The 17,071-nt window shown below is 39.5% G+C and overlaps 1 protein-coding gene across 2 annotated transcripts in view; it reads left to right on the top strand.

The window, feature by feature from the left end:
• Window positions 1-16,734, top strand: part of LIPA (lipase A, lysosomal acid type) — a 38,101-nt gene extending 21,367 nt beyond the window's left edge. For both annotated transcript variants that reach the window (XM_007963495.3, XM_038009244.2), the window contains exons 4-10: window positions 1,764-1,962; window positions 3,176-3,285; window positions 5,261-5,397; window positions 6,648-6,794; window positions 7,901-7,972; window positions 14,283-14,354; window positions 15,242-16,734. In XM_007963495.3, the coding sequence (XP_007961686.2) occupies window positions 1,764-1,962; window positions 3,176-3,285; window positions 5,261-5,397; window positions 6,648-6,794; window positions 7,901-7,972; window positions 14,283-14,354; window positions 15,242-15,475 (971 nt within the window). In that variant the 3' untranslated portion in view covers window positions 15,476-16,734. The remainder of the gene's footprint in view (window positions 1-1,763; window positions 1,963-3,175; window positions 3,286-5,260; window positions 5,398-6,647; window positions 6,795-7,900; window positions 7,973-14,282; window positions 14,355-15,241) is intronic.
• The last annotated feature ends 337 nt before the right edge of the window (window positions 16,735-17,071 follow it).

The raw sequence follows: 17,071 nt of genomic DNA, 5'->3' as shown, positions 1-17,071 counted from the left end.
GGCACATAGTTGGTACTCAATAAAGGCTTGTTTTGAATAACTGAATGGTCTCAGCAATAGGTAAGCAGCTTCAGGTCAGGTTTCTTTGGCTCCCACATCTTTGTTTTTTCTGCTATATCACTGTCTCAGGTACAAGTAAGTAGAAAATAAATTCTCACAGGCAGACACAGACACGTATATTTATGAATTTGTGTGTGTGAGCCTTTTTATCTATTTAACTTTTATTCAGCTTCAAAAATTTTTATTAAATTTTATTTTTTAAAGCAGTTTTAGGTTCACAGCAAAATTGAGTGGAAGGTACAGAGATTTTCCATATACCCTCTGGCCCCCACACTCCCGTTATGAACATCCCCCACAGAGTGTAATTGTAATTGTTACAGCTGATGAACCTACATTCACACAAAGTCCATAGTTTATATTAGGGTTCACTTTTTTTTTTTTGAGACTGTGTCTCATTTTGTCCTCTAGGCTGGAGTGCAGCAGTGCAATCTCGGCTCACTGCAACCTCTGCATCCGGGGTTCAAGCAATTCTCCTGCCTCAGCTTCCTGAATAGCTGGGATTACAGGCAAGCACCACCACATCTAGCTATCTTTTTTGTATTTTTAGTAGAGACAGGATTTTGCCATGTTGGCCAGGCTAGTCTCGAACTACTGACCTCAAGTGATCTACCCACCTCAGCCTCCCAAAGTGCTGGGATTACAGGCGTGAGCCACCACACCCGGCCACTCTTGATGCTGTATATTCTATAGTTTTGGACAAATGTATGATGACATGTATCTACCACTATAGTATCATACAGAGTAGTCTCACTGACCTAAAAAATCCTCTTTGCTCTGTCTATGAATGCCTTCCTCCCTCCTAACCCCTGGCAACCAGGATCTTTCTTACTGTCTCTATAGTTTTGTCTTTTCCAGCATGTCATACAGAATGCAGCCTTTACAGATCTTAGTAATATGTATTTAAGGTTCCTCTACGTCTTTTCGTGACTTGATAGCTCATTTCCTTTTAGGGCTGAGTAACACTCCATTGTCTGGCTGTGGCACAGTTTAGTTACCCATTCCTTTACTGGAGCACATCTTGGTTGCTTCTAAATTTTGGCAATTATGAGTAAAACTACTGTAGACGTCTGTATGCAGATTTTTGTGTAGATGTAAGTTTTCAACTCCTTTGGGTAAAATACCAAGGAACGTGATTGCTGGATTATATGGTAAGAGTATGTTTAGTTTTGTAAGAAACTGCCAAACTTTTCCAATGTGGTGCTACCAGTTTGCATTTCCACCAGCAGTGAATGAGACTTCTTATTCCTCCCCATCCTGTTCAGCAGTTGGTGTTTTGAGTGTTTTTGGATGTTGCTCATTCTGATACGTGTATAGTGGTATCTCATTATGTGTGATCTTTTTCTTTCCTATGGTTTATTTTGTTAGGAATTATTGTGAGAAATGCAATTATGAAAGCAAATTGTAAAAACATTTTACAAGTTCTTAAAAATATATTATATTGCTTTTTGTTTTTGCTGCTTACGTAAGTGTGTCTTATTAGTGGACATGCAAAAAACGGTCCAGTTTCACTGCTACCTTGCCAGTGCTGTTTTAAAAAAATTCTTTACTAATGTTATATGGGAGTACATCAACACCTCAATCTTTCCGTTTATTTCTAGTTCATTATTTGCTTATGGATCTTTTACAAATGTTCTATTTAGCAAGATATCATATTTGTTTTGAAGCTTGGTGCTACTGCCTCCTAAACGATGAATGTTTTTCAGGTCCCAAACCGGTTGTCTTCCTGCAACATGGCTTGCTGGCGGATTCTAGTAACTGGGTCACAAACCTTGCCAACAGCAGCCTGGGCTTCATTCTTGCTGATGCTGGTTTTGACGTGTGGATGGGCAACAGCAGAGGAAATACCTGGTCTCGGAAACATAAGACACTCTCAGTTTCTCAGGATGAATTCTGGGCTTTCAGGTATGTTTGAATTGATAATGACATGGATGTACTTCCTTAGTACTCTTAAAGCAGGCAACAGGATTCCAGTAGAAGAGGCAGATAGGTGGGTACCTCTGAAGTTGTAGGAGAGGGAAAGTTGGTGTCTTTTGAAAGGTTTTAAACGTTGCTAGGAATTTAATGACTAGCAGTTAGGTAAATTTTAAGCAAATGATTACATTAAGATTTACATTTAGTTAGGAATTCTTAAGTTATTTTGGCATTTCTGGTGGTGTGGGTGCTGCTGGGTAAATGTTGCTCCATAACTTTCCTCCTTTCTCCATAAATATGTAATCCAGATGTTCACTTTTCTTCTTTCCAGAAATTTTCCTTTCCTCCCTCTTACTTCTGGCTCTACCAGTTAATTGCTGTATGACATTGGACATCTTACATAAGTCTCCTGTGTCTCGGTTTCCTCATTTGTAAAATGGAGCATAAGAAACACCTACCTCATAAGGTCACTGGGGGCTTAAAGGAGAGGATGCAGAGAAGGAGCCTCCACAGAACCTGGCACATTGTATGAACTTGCTAGGGGTTGGCTCTTCTCCTGCCATGGCAACATGCGCACGCATATACCTATATGCACACTTGGGTTTTGGTCTATGTTCTGGTACCAGGTATCAGAGAAAGTCTGCAGCACTAAAGTCTACAGCACTATAGCAGCCTCCGGGCTGGCTTCCCGTTTTTAAAACCAGAGGCACCCCTGAGGACGTGAAACACAAGAATGAGAGTTTTTACCAGAAGGCATATACAAGAATAGGTTTATGGTCACGCTATTTGTAACAGTGAAAAACAGGAAACTACCCAAATGCATGTCGGCAGTGAATGGATAAAATGTTGTATATTTTTATAGTAGAATAAGAATGAACAACTTACAATTATATGCAGCAAAAAATGGATGAAGCCAGATACAGAAGAATACACGCTGTATAATTCTACTTACAGAAATATTTAAAAACAGGTGAAACTAATTTCTGGTGTGAAAAATGAGGACAATAGTTACCTTTGGTAGACACAACTGGAAGAGAGCCCAAGGGGGCTTCTGCGGTCCTGCTGGTGTTGTTTCCTGGACTCACTGCTGGTTTTCCCAGCTGTGTTTAGTTTGTGATAACTCATCAAACTGCATACTCAGTATGGGTGTGCTCTTCTATTTTATGTACTATTTCAATGAAAGAGTTCCTTTCTTGGATTACAGTTACGATGAGATGGCAAAATATGACCTACCAGCTTCCATTAACTTCATTCTGAATAAAACTGGCCAAGAACAAGTGTATTATGTGGGTCATTCTCAAGGCACCACAATAGGTATGTATGTAAATAAAACTAGAAGTTGGTATAAATTCTTCATTACAGAGTTTGTACTTTTCTTAAAAGTGATATATAAAAAGATGTTAGTTCAAATTCCATTTGTTTTTAAATGCCAAGCAGAAATAATGAATAAGATAAGGAATTTTGGTAACATTTAGTCTTCTGTGAAAATTCATGGTATATGGTTCTCTTGAAATTGAAGAAATTAATGTAAGCCACAATATATTATATGTTTTCCTAGATAAAGCAAGATAGGGATGTGAGAGGGTAGAAAACAAGTAGTTTCTAAATTCAGAGGCTTATATAAAGAAAACAAGAAAATATACAGCCTCCTGAAGTTAAGTGGAATATAACTGACTACAGGTACATTTGGTTTACAAAAAATTTTGAAAAGTTATATGATTTTAATTTATGCTGATTATATAAGTAATGCATATTCACTGTAGAAAAGCAGAACAGAAGATTTAGCAAAACTAAAGAAAATAAAAATTGCCCATAATTCTAGCAAGCAAGAGTCTTTGTAATTAGGGGCTAGGAACCTGTCCTATAATTTATTTAATCTCCCTTTTAATGTTTACTATGACTAACACCTTAGTGTTCCCGTCATATGCGTTCCTTAGAACATATTCCTAGAAGGAGCCTTACTATATGAAACATATGAATGTTTTTAAGGGTCTCAAAACATGTGGTTATATTGCCAGAAAAAGATGGAGTTAGGCATTTTTCTTTATTTATATTTCTTCTTTCATGACTTGCCTGCTTGAGCCCTTTGCCCCACTGCTTCCTGAAGTGACATTCTGGGACCAGGTGGCAAGACATCAGAGAGGGTTGTATTAATTCGTTTTCATGCTGCTGATAAAGACATACCCGAGACTGCGTAATATATAAAGAAAAAGAGGTTTAATGGACTCACAGTTTAATGGATTGTGAGCTAGGGAAGCCTTACAATCATGGCAGAAGAGCAAGGGCAGACAAGAGAGTGAGAGCCAAGCGACAAGGGGTTTCCCCTTATAAAACCATCAAATCTCCGCTGGGCGCGGTGGCTCATGGCTGTAATTCCAGCACTTTGGGAGGCCGAGGCGGACGGATCATGAGGTCTGGAGATCGAGACCATCCTGGCTAACACAGTGAAACCCCGTCTCTACTAAAAATACAAAAAATTAGCCAGGCCTGGTGGCGGGCGCCTGTAGTCTCAGCTACTCCGGAGGCTGAGGCAGGAGAGTGGCGTGAACCCGGAAGGCAGAGCTTGCAGTGAGCCGAGATCGCGCCACTGCACTCCAGCCTGGGCGACAGAGCCAGACTCCGTCTGAAAAAAACCACAAAAAACAAAAAAACAACAAAAAATCACCATCAAATCTCTTGAGACTTATTCACTACCACAAGAACAGTACTGGGGAAACCGCCTCCATGGTTCAATTATCTCCCACCAGGTCCCTCCCACAACACATGGCAATTATGGGAACTACAATTAGAGATGAAATTTGGTTGGGGACACAGTCAAACCACAGCAAGGGTTAAAATATATTTTAAAGCTAGGGGATTCTAAATGTGTGAGTTCCTTTGAAATCCTTGGTGGTTTATTTGAACGTGGTGTCTGTAAATTGTTCTTTGGAGGAGGGGCATGGGGGGGGGATAAAGGTGATGGGGTGAGGCTCTTGGAAATACAGTCTGTTATTTATATTGTAAAAGGAACTGGAAAGATTTTCTGGTTCCCCCAGCCTGGATTTCTTACAGTGCTTATCTAGGTTGCGATTTGGAACAAGCATTAACAAATGCTTGATTTACTAGTTTAACCAAATTCAGTGTTAGGGCACACGGAAGTTCAGAGGGCGCCCATGTCAAGTGTTTTGCCTCCTGCCGGTGGTGGTGCTTGCATGGGTCTCAGGCCGCCACGAGAGGGCGGGCCTTTGTGTTTCCTGAGAAGGAAATCCCAGAAGATGGAATTCCTGTTTTCTTCCCTTTGTTCTCACAGGTTTTATAGCATTTTCACAGATTCCTGAGCTGGCCAAAAGGATTAAAGTGTTTTTTGCCCTGGCTCCTGTGGTTTCAGTCGACTTCTGTACTAGCCCTATGGCCAAGTTAGGGCGATTTCCAGATCTTCTCATTAAGGTACTTGGACCCCTCCCATCCCTCTCCTCTCCCCACAGATTTCCTCCTAGATCTGGCAAGAACTGGCAAGTGGAGGGAGCATCTGCGCCTTCTTCCCCTGCATTTCGATATCAGTGGAGCAGTGGGCTTTTCTTCTTCCCTTTACCCCTCCTTCCAGACGGTGGCCGGGGACGCCTGTCGTTCCCTGCACACTGGTGCCACGCGTACTCATGTGTCAGTACAGCTGAGTTAGCATGTGTCAGTACAGCTCTGCTCACCTCACAAGGAGAGCAAGGAGAGTCTGGGAGAAAATAATTTAAGCATTGGTGGAGTTGCCCTTTATCCCATGAGGGGAGCCAGTGCACAGAGGATGTAGGAGATGGCAGGTAGGAAATGTTCCCAAAAGCCCATCCCTCGCTACACTGAGGGTGACCTAACAACGCTGTCATTATTGTGTTTTATAATACGGCTCCTAAACACAGCCAGTAGCTTCGTCAGGGCTCTGCTCTAAAGCTGTGGCACCCGAACCTCTGTTCAAGGAGGAAATAGATATCATGAAAAAGAGTTTTAAGCCAGGTAAGAGCAGATGGTCTATTATGCATGCAGTATATGTCTTTTATGAAATATACGTTTACACACACATATATGAAATCCTGTATAGAAATATATACATGAAATCAGGTATAACATCTCTCATGGACCATTTAGAAGACTTTAATAGGAAAGATGGCAGTCCTCCTGCCTTGGCCTCCCAAAGCGCTGGGATTACAGGCATGAGTCACCATGCCCGGCCAATAAAAAAAGTTTTAAAAACAAAATAAAACAAAAAACAAGCAGTGGGCTGGATTTGGCCTGCTGGCCAATAACATTGAATTAGATGGACACACCTCTGGCAGACATTACTGATCAATCATAGTCTTGACTGTTTCTTAGAAGTAACCACCGATCCATCAGTCAGATGAAAACTACTTGGGATGGCCCTGGGAAGGGTGATCATTAAGGCCCTTTCCCATTGTAGAAGTCTGCTGTAAACTTATTTTCTCTCTCCATCTCTTCATTTGGAGAATTTAAATACACCTCTGTAGTGTGTGAATTTTGCTTTGGTAAACTTCTGCAAAAGCATCCTGGTTTGATGTCCACTGGCTGCCATTCTCTCCTGAGACCATTCGTGGAGACACTGGGTACTTGTCTCTGCTTCTGAGGTGAGTCATGGAGACCTATGCGCCAGCATGAAATGCTGAGATGTTCTTGGGTTTCTTTTTATTTTGTAGGACTTATTTGGAGACAAAGAATTTCTTCCCCAGAGTGCGTTTTTGAAGTGGCTGGGTACCCACGTTTGCACTCATGTCATACTGAAGGAGCTCTGTGGCAATCTCTTTTTTCTTCTGTGTGGATTTAATGAGAGAAATTTAAATATGGTATGCATGTTTATAGTAAGACTTGATTTTCTTTTATCTGTGAATGTGCTTATTTGTGTTGAACGATGTGGGAGAGGCAGGAATGACCTCATCCGAACTCTGAAGGGTCTTTCATTTGAGAGGCACAAGCATGAACTTTGGCCAATGCCTAGAATACGGTACCACCTGCTGCTATCCTCAGGCTGGCTGTGGTCACCTTCTTATGTTGTACCTGGATGGAGTCTATTGAATGAGGAGATCTGTCACAAATTAAGTTGTAATATTTATATTTACTCTAGTGATTTGTTTCTTTTAGAAATTATTATAAGTGGTAGACACAAAGATGGGAACAGTAGACACTGGGGACTCCAAAAGGAAGGAGGGAGAGGGAGGAAAGAGGGAGAGGGACAAGGGCTGAAGAACTTCCTATTGAGTACTATAGCCAGTATTGAGTACTGTGGTTATGGGATCAATAGAAGCCTGCATCTCAACATCATGCAAGCTACCCTTGTAACAAACCTGCACAGGTACCCCCCGAAAAAAATTACTCTAAGTATTTAAATTTGGAATGGCCATTTACATACACATATATGTATGCTTGCAGTGTGTGTGTATTTATAAAAATACATTTTATAAAATGTAAACCCATTTTATTTTATAGAATGTAAATCCTTGGCCAATACTATGCTCGTGTTTCTGAATGTATTTATTTGTTAGTTTGTCATGTGGCATTTTGAAAAAAAGGGTTAAAATCCTGGAATAAAGACCCTAAGGAACTTAAGTGCCATTTTTCTTTTGTCTGATAATTAAAGCAAGGTGTGATTGTTATATGAAATTTGGGAAATTCAGGAAAGCATGAAGAAGAAAATGAAAATGCCTTGTAAACGCAACCCACACAGTCCCATGCTTACCATATTGTTGCACCTCCTTCTTAAGGACTCCGTGTGTGGTTGTATGTATTTTTATAGGACAGATTTTTAGTCAAATAATTTTTTTCTATCTCTGATCTCATGTACTTGAGATGATGGCTCTAGTTTTTAGTGCTTTGAAGGGCAAAATACAATGTTTATTATCAATGTCACCTTAATGCTGTTTTCATTCTTCATTTCAATGTATTTATTTTGCAGTCTAGAGTGGATGTATATACAACACATTCTCCCGCTGGAACTTCTGTGCAAAACATGTTACACTGGAGCCAGGTAGGCATTCCGGGAGTGCATTTGGGGCCCATGTAAAATCAACATCAGAAGGGTCTGGGCATGAAAACCCTTCCCAAACAGAAAGACAACCTGCTTACAAATCTGATCCGGTTTTCTTCCGCAGAGTCCTGGGTTTTTGTCATCGTGCTTGTGTTGCTTTTGATACCTGTAGTGGGGCACACTGTGTTATACGTGGGTCACAAACAGCTACTGGGGTTGACATTTTTCTTTTCCCTCCTCTCCCTTCCTCAAATCTCAGGTTAATATATTCTCTCCCTTTCCTACGCCCTGCCTTTCTTTTCCTCCCCCTGTTTCTTCCCCTCCATCTTTCTCTCATTGAGTCCTAGATTTGTTTTATTTCTGTGTTGCTTCATAAAGAGTGATTTTAAAGCCGTTTCGAAGATAGAAACCGCTGTTTCAACATTAACCCCTGATCGCAATATGCTTGGAACAACAGTGAATAAACTGGAGCGAAACCAATGATAGATGTGAATGGGGGCCCCTGACTTTTGAAATACAGTTTTGATTATTTTATCACTTAAATAAGTCATGTTCATTCTAGAAAATTTAGAAACTACATGTAGAAAAAAATTATCTTAAAATAAAAATAGAATCATTCTATAACCCTAGACAGAGAGGAAATGCATATCCATAGATATTGAATGTCTCTGCATTCTATTCTATACCTCTTTTCAAAAAGATGCTGTTAAAGACATGGATAGAAATAGTAGATGTAGAAATAGATTGATTTTTCTTCTGCTTACTCTTTTATAGCTTGCTTTTGTCTTTTCACCTGACAATATGTCAGGGGCTTCTTTTTACCTCAGGACATAATTTTGTGCCATTTATTTTTTAGCTAACTTCATTTTCAATATGAAACAACTCACCATTTAAGCCCTAAACCAAGATACTGTAGGTATCTTGAATAGTAATTTCAAAAAACACCTGGCTGTCACTGCTTGCATCAGAATCACCAAATTGCTTTAGAAAGTACACCCTTTAATAAATCATTGCTTTAAAAAAGTATTGGGAGTTGGGATTATAGTGGAACTCTTGGATTGGCTACCCTCCAGGCTTATAAATCAAAGACTCCTGTGTCCCAATCATTTGGACTAGAGAATCTGTACTTTTATTTTTTGTTTTATTTTATTTTTTTGAAACGGAGTCTCGCTCTGTCGCCAGGCTGGAGTGTAGTGGTGTGATCTCGGCTCACTGCAACCTCCGTCTCCTAGGTTCATGTAATTCTCCTGCCTCAGCCTCCTAAGTAGTTTTGTTATTTTTTAAAAAAAAAATGTATTGAGGTGTAAGTGACATACAGTATTTAAAGTGTACAATTTGATATATTTCAGTGTTTGTATACACCTGTGAAACCATCACCATAATCGACACAGCAAATATATCATCATCCTAAAAGGGCCCTGCTACCCCTTTGTGACACCTCCCCCATCCCTCCCCTCCATCCCACTGATCTGCTTCCTGTCGCTGTAGCTTAGTTTGCATTTTCTAGAGCTTGTAGGAGAACAGTCATGCAGTTTATACTTGTTTTTGTCCAGCTTCTTCCACTCAGAATACTTGTTTTGAAATTTACCTATGTTGTGTACGTCAGTATTCATTCCTTTTTATTTCTGAGGATCTGTAGTTTTAAAAAATCTGCCTGGTAGATTCTTTTGCTCAACCAGGTTTGGGAGCAAACCTGGTCGGCATATCCTGATACTTTCATCTCCTTCTTCAGTTGCCCCAGGAACTCTGACAGTGCCATAGTTCTCCTCTCCCTGGGGCTCATCTCTAAGGCACTAGGAAGAGCCTGGCCTCAGGCTCTTGGCCCTTTATAGTAACTAGAAGGCTGAGAGTTAAATGTCAGTCCCTCAGGGGCAGTTTGTTGTGGCCTAAAAGAGGGGCATCTGGAATGTAAATAGTTCATGACATGCTGAACAGCACATGCTTACCACTTAAGGAATGCCCCCAAACCTTCAAAAATCCTCAAATTCACAGAGATTGAGGATTTTGGTTCTTGGTTCAGGTCTCTGCTTTTCTTCTTGGTTACATTTATGCTTATAGTCACTTGTTTTCTTCATATACCCTGTCACTAGAATCCCCCTACATTTTTGAGGATGCCTAGAACCTCTTACCTAATGGACATTTTCCTAAAAGGCCCAGTGTCTGTCACCTCAGCAGTTTTTGCACCCCCAGAGATGATGGAGGGTGACTGAGCTGCCTGGAGGCAGATTCTGAGCTTTCCCACCAGCTTAGTGACTGCCAGCAGCCCACGCGCAGTACACGCCAGGCCTCAGCAAACAACAAATGGCCACCAGACCTGGGATGTCAGAGGCCCTTGGGAATGTTGAAACCAAGGCTGTCCTAGACCAACTCTATTTTGTATTACAGACCTGTGTTGCTTCGCCTTTCTGTGTCTTGGGCCTCCACTGAGCATGGGGCTTGCAGTAGAGACATTGGATTGGCTATCATCCAGGCTACTGCTCTTGTTCCAGCCCTCTTATCCAGCAGCTAGCCAGGGTCAAAGGCTGCAGGCTGAGGGCCAAGCACTGCTCTGTGCCCCATTTGTGACCTGGTGACTTTAGATTCTAGCTACCATGGAACATACCTCCAGAATATTTGCAAAGCCCAGATTTGCTGTAGAAGGCAGCCTGGTCCTTTGCTCTTCTGCCCACTGTACCATCTTTTGTCAATAAAATGGTTGGTTGCTTTGTGTAGCCATTGTGTCAGATCTTCCCTTTGGCCCTCCCTCCTCTGGGCTGTTGACTAGGGGCTGCCACTGGTGCAGGCTGCAGGCTCCAAGAGGCAGCGCAGGAAAAGGCTTCTGTGGAAGGTGACCAGGCCTGGATGCCCGGCAGGCTGGGGCTAGAATTCAAATGTGGCATTAGAGGGCTCTTGTGGTTATGAGTTTGGGGTTGACTTTAAAGGCCATGTTGTTTACAGTACATTCAGAAGTTTTTGTTTAAATAATTAGTATTAACTTGTTAATAAATTCCATACCTCGTTCTTTAGTGGGCTTTTAAATTTAGTGTACTCATCTTTCCATTCTCCTTATAAACCTGGTGAATATCACAGCTCCCCAGAGCCAAGACTTGATATTACTGCTCACTTTCTCCCTGGCCCTGCCCAGAGCCCGGGTACTCTTGCCTGTTTGAAGAAGGCCATCCCAACATAGCTTTCCAGTGTTGTTCTGAACTACCTAAGGTGCTACTAAAAATACAGGTTCTTGGGCCTGTCTGAGACCTGTGGAGACTCTGAATTCCTAGGACTGTGACCCTGGGATCTGTGTTTGAATAAGTACTTTAGATGATTATGATGTGCTCTTGTTTTTTTTTTTCTTTAAAGGGAAAAAGCATACTTTTGGTAGGCTTTTAAAGAACACTGTAAAAAGGATATTTGTTATCATTTTGTTATATATGTAATACGTTTTATGAAATTTTAGAAAATATGTGAGTGAAAGAAAAATGACTTGTACATCTAGCACCCAGGAATAGCCACTATTCATATTTTGGTATAATCTTACAATTTTGTAATATAATCATTTCCATTACAAAAATCAGATCATACTACATCTGCTTTTAAGTAAATATTCATTTAATGAAATGCCATTATATTTGTTAGATACAAGCTTAGTTGTTGTATTAGACACCCTAAAATAAATAAAGAGTTTCTTTCTTTCTCATAATAAAGTTTAGAGAGCGGTGGCCCATACTGATGACAGTGGGGGGTTTGGCTATGTTCCATGAGGCCGTGCACGGACCCAGTTCCCTCCAGACTATAGCTCTGCCATCCTTGGGGTACTGTCCTCTTCTGCCTGATTGCATCTGGGTCACCTCCATGTCTCTTCCAACTCACAGGAAGGCAGGGGAGAGGGAGCTCAGGGCAAGTGACTTTGTGTGAAGGAGACAGCTCAGAAGTGAGTGTTATGGCCATAGACTGGCTGCTCGCAGGAGGATGAGGATGCGGTTTCTATCCTGGCAGCCATGTACGTAGGGAAAGCTTTGGGGATTATTACTGAAAGGAAGAAGGCAAGAATGCGCATGGGGACAGTCTCTGCCACAATTAAAAATGCCTTTCCAGGTCAGTAACTAAATTTTTAAAATATTTGTCATAAAAGGCAGTTTTCTGTTGCTTGAATTTTATTATGATTTTTTTTTTTTTACAGCGATAGTTGTTTTGCAGTCGTAAGTCACCTGTTCTTATATGTTAGTCAGAGTATTTTCTTAGGATGATACATTCATAGTAGTAGACTTAGTAGGGAGAGGGTAGGCATAGCTTTAACACTTCTGATACATATTGTACTTTAGAAAAGTTGAACCTGTTTACATTTTACTACCATTCAAGATCTAAATATAATTTTTTAAATTTCATTTTAAAAGCATTTATCCTAATACTATTAAGTGTTTCCTCCTGATCATTATCTACATATACTCTGTGATATGATTATCACAGAAGTATAACCTTAGTGTATATTCAGTTTCATTTTCTTTTTCCACTTGGTATTGTTTATGAGATTATTTATAAGCCATTTCTGTTTCTATTTTATTTATATTTATGACAGTGGTATACTCCTTGTATATATTTATGTAACATATTTACCCAAATATCTATTATTGGGCTTTAGTTTATTTCCAGGTTTTTGTTACTGTAAATCATCTTAATACTTTTCTTTTGAAATACCCTTTCAAGTGGATAGCTTGATGTCCTAAGTGACTGTGAGCACAAAGTCAAATTTAGAACTTCAGTCTGAGCTATAGGCAAGTTTCAGCTTTGTATTCTGTGCTCTCGCTGGTGCTTCATATAAATGCTGAAGGACATGTGACAAAGTGGTGAACTGCTGTCTGGGTTCAGTGGCAGAATAGTTTGCATCAATATATTTTCACTGACAAAGATGGGGAACAGATGTACCAACAGGTGCTGTGAATCCAAATTTTGTGTTGCTTGTTAAATATGCCACAGGTATTTAATATCTGTCATTTGCAATGACAAAAACAGATGCCAGACATTTGTCCTGGAACAATCCCCTGTAGTGTGTCATCTCACTCTGTCTTTTATTACATCAAACAGTAGCATTGTATGTAGTTGATAAGAACAGACTGCACATAAATCAAAAGCAGTTTTGACAAAGAATGTCTAGGCATTTCTTTTTACCAGGCGCCACCTTGTGACCAAAACTTACTATTTCCAATTCAGCAGGCTTGCCAATTTTTGAGTTTAATTCTTGACATACATTTAATTTGAGAATGTAGAGGAAATATGGATTTGCACTATTTTGAATTTTAAAAATAAATGACTTTTTGCTAATATTTTATACTGTTTTAAATATGAATAAATGTAAATTTCAATACAATTTCAATTTCATGGCTCTAGTATCCCTAACTAGTTAGAATTGTGCTGGCATGCAGTACTACTTGGTGATCACACTGGTACCAGTACTCAAGAAAAAGTGTTTAATTAATACGATCATTAAAATTTGACTGAGTAATATAACTAGACAAGTAGAATGGGTACATAGAAAATATACAGTTGTCCCTCAAGTATCTTTGGGGACTGGCTCCAGACATCACCCCCAAACCAAAATTCAGAGATACTCAAGTCCCTTATATAAAATGGTGTAGTATTTGCGTATAGCCTATGCACATCCTTTCATGTGCTTTAAATCATCTCTAGATTACTTATGATGCTTAATACAATGTAAATGCTATGTAAGTAGGTGTTATACTGTCTTTTAAAATTTGTATTTTTTATTGTTTTATTGTTATCTTTTATTGTTTTTTTCCAAATAGTTTCAATCTGCAAAATATCACTTGGTTGAATCCACAGATGCAAAACTGTGGATATGGAGGGCCAATGGTATATTACAATTATTTTATCTATATATATCCCTCTCTCTCTATATATATATGTATATATAGATGTATGTATGTAGATCTGTATCTATCTGTCTACCTATATTTTTCAAGTAAAATCACTAACTCTTTGAAAAAGCTTAGGATGCACATTTCAGCAGAAAATGTCAGCCTAAAGTTCCCCTAGCAGGAGCAACTATTGATCTAGTATAATTGACAGCATATGTGCATAGCTGCTTTCTTGTCAGATGGTAGCTGCTTAACAACCATACAATGAGAAATTGAGTCATTCAGTAAAGCAGAACAAAAGCATGCCATTTCATTTAAAATAATGCCTCGGAAGTCAAGAGTAAATCTGGATATTGGTATAAAGTTGATTTTCGAGGTCGTGGCTAGCTCCAGTAACCTAGGATGTTATCTCTAACTTCAGTGTCAGATAACTCTTTCCTAAATTATCTTCATTTTAGGCTGTTAAATTCCAAAAGTTTCAAGCCTTTGACTGGGGAAGCAGTGCCAAGAATTATTTTCATTACAACCAGGTAAAGTTTTTAGTCTTTTCATTAAAGGGGGCCCTGAAAACTCATCAAGAAAGCCAGCCTGGCCTGTCAGGATTCTGGCTAGGCTCGGGTGCTGTGGGAAATGTTTGGGGGAGTTGACTAGTGTTTGTTTTTCATCAGTCCATTCAGAACAATCCTAGCTTTGTAGCTGATATTGTGGGCTGGGCCTCCTCTCTGTCTTGTCCCCGGCTCTAAATAAGAATCATCACTGTTATGCATTATTCAGAGTAATCACGAACACAGCCTGTAGAGTCAGACAGTTCTAGGTCTGTTATCTGGTAGCTGTGGGGCCTTGGCCAGATTACATTGCTTAAGCCTCTTCTTCCCTGTACTAATAAAATTAGCATTTTTGAGCACGCTAAATGCGTGGAAGTATGAGACACTTTGCTCTGTTTTTTAAATTTAATTCCCAGAACATCTCTGTGACATAAACGTGATTATCTCTGACTTAAACATGAGGACAATGAGGCTTAGAGAATTTCTGTGACTTGTCTTACACCCAAAGGGAGGAAGTAGGAGGGCATGACTCCAAACTCTTTCCAGCCACTTGGTTCTGTTGCCTTGCGTCTACTACCTATGGAGTACAACACCTTCCTTGCCGGGGATTAAACATTCATTTTGGTGCCCAGCCTAGGGTAGCAGCTCCACAGCTAGTGACGATTATAATTAGCATTCTTTCATTTGGGGTTAGATTTCTTTTTTTGTGCTGGTAATGGTAACTTGAAAAGATACTCAAAGGGATTTAAAAAATTTAGTTTGTTATTCTTAGTCAAACTTACTAGACAATGTTTAATGGAGATTGTGCTTATTGTGATTTTGAAAATTAAAACAACAACAATGAGGCTTTCTGTGGTTCCTTTTCATTGTAGAGCTACCCTCCCACATACAATGTGAAGGACATGCTTGTGCCGACTGCAGTCTGGAGTGGGGGTCATGACTGGCTTGCAGATGTCTACGACATCAATATCTTACTGACTCAGATCACCAACTTGGTGTTCCATGAGAGCATTCCGGAGTGGGAGCATCTTGACTTCATCTGGGGCCTGGATGCCCCTTGGAGGCTTTATAATAAAATTATTAATCTAATGAGGAAATATCAGTGAAAGCTGAATGTGAGCTGTGTACCACCAAGTCAATGATTATGTCATGTGAAAATGTTTTTGCTTAATTTCTGTAAAACATTCATTTTTCTTTCCCAGGCCTTTTGTATTTTTATATCCAAGAAAATAATAATTTTGAAGATGTCCAGTTCTCTCTAATTACAATTAGACACATACTAGCTATTTTTTCTTTGATTAGGACTGGAATAGAAAGCCAGCGTCTCAACTATAGTATTATCTCTTTAAGTCTTTTAAATATCATTGATGTATGAAAAGGTCATTGTATCCATTCTATTTTAAAAATTTAAAATATACTATATTGACTTTTTGCCCTTCATAGGACAAAGTAATACAAGTGTTGGAATTTTAAAATTGTGTTATTGGTAAATCTGTCACTGACTTGAGCTAGGTATAAAATTATGCAGTTTTCATGTCCTTGCCTTAAAGAGTGCTCTAGTCTAATGGTCTTGTAGTTAGAGATCTAAATGACATATTATTATATTTTCCTGCAGTAGGTGCATAGTCAAATCCAGAAATATCACAGCTGTGCCAGTAATAAGGATTCTACAATTAATTTTATCAAACCTAACTGTGACAGCTGTGATTTGACTCATGTTTTAATTGCTCAGGTTAAATGAAATAGTTTTCTGGAGTCTTCAAAAACAAATTGCACTGACAAAAAACCAAAAAATTATGTTTTAAATGCTTGAAGACTGATACACTCAACCATCTATGTTCATGAACTCTCAATTTCATGGCAGGCCATGATTCTACTTATCTGAGAAGCAAATCCCTGTGGAGACTATACCACTATTTTTTCTGAGATTAATGTACTCTTGGAGCCAGCTACTGTCATTACTGATCACATCTGTGTGAAACCAAAGCCCCGTGGTTGCCCATGAGAAGTGTCCTAGTTCATTTTCACCCAAATGAAGTGTGAACGTGATGTTTTCAGATGAAAGCTCAGCTCAGGGATTCATTTTGTGTCTTAGTTTTATATGTGTCCTTATTTTTAATACGCCTGCTTCACGTCTCTATGTTGGGAAGTCCACATTTGTCTGCTTTTCTTGCAGCATCCTTCCAATAATGTCCAGTGGACAAAATGACAATTAATATGTTTTTCTGATACAGTTACTTTGGCTGCAGTAACAATACAGTGCTTGTTATTGGCTAATACAGGCAGGCAGAATACTACTTTGTAACTTTTAAAGTCTAACTTAAACTTTTCAATAAAATTGAGTGAGCCTTATAGGCCCAAAGAATTGTGTGTATGTTTTTTCTCTTTTATTTAATAGCTGTCTGGTTCTCCCCTTTCTCCTGTGGCAGGACTTGGAACTCTTCTCTAAGTTGTGTTTACTCCGGGAAATGAAGGGCTACCAAGTAACTAGTGATTTTTAAAAATCATTTTTTTTTGTTTGCCACAAGAGGGCACTCTTGGCTTTGCTTGCAAATCGTCCCACGCTCCCTTCCCTCACTACTTTTTCTAAGATTTTCTCCGGCGTTCTTCCTCTAGGGAAGGTAGGGGACTTTGTTGCTTTATGAGCCGGTTGGTAATTTGATGGCCAGCCATGGTAGTATTGTTTCTGTTCAGGAGTATAA

Source organism: Chlorocebus sabaeus, chromosome 9 (assembly GCF_047675955.1).
Source record: "Chlorocebus sabaeus isolate Y175 chromosome 9, mChlSab1.0.hap1, whole genome shotgun sequence".
NCBI lineage: Eukaryota > Metazoa > Chordata > Mammalia > Primates > Cercopithecidae > Chlorocebus > Chlorocebus sabaeus.
This window is presented reverse-complemented; position numbering and strand designations above follow the sequence as displayed.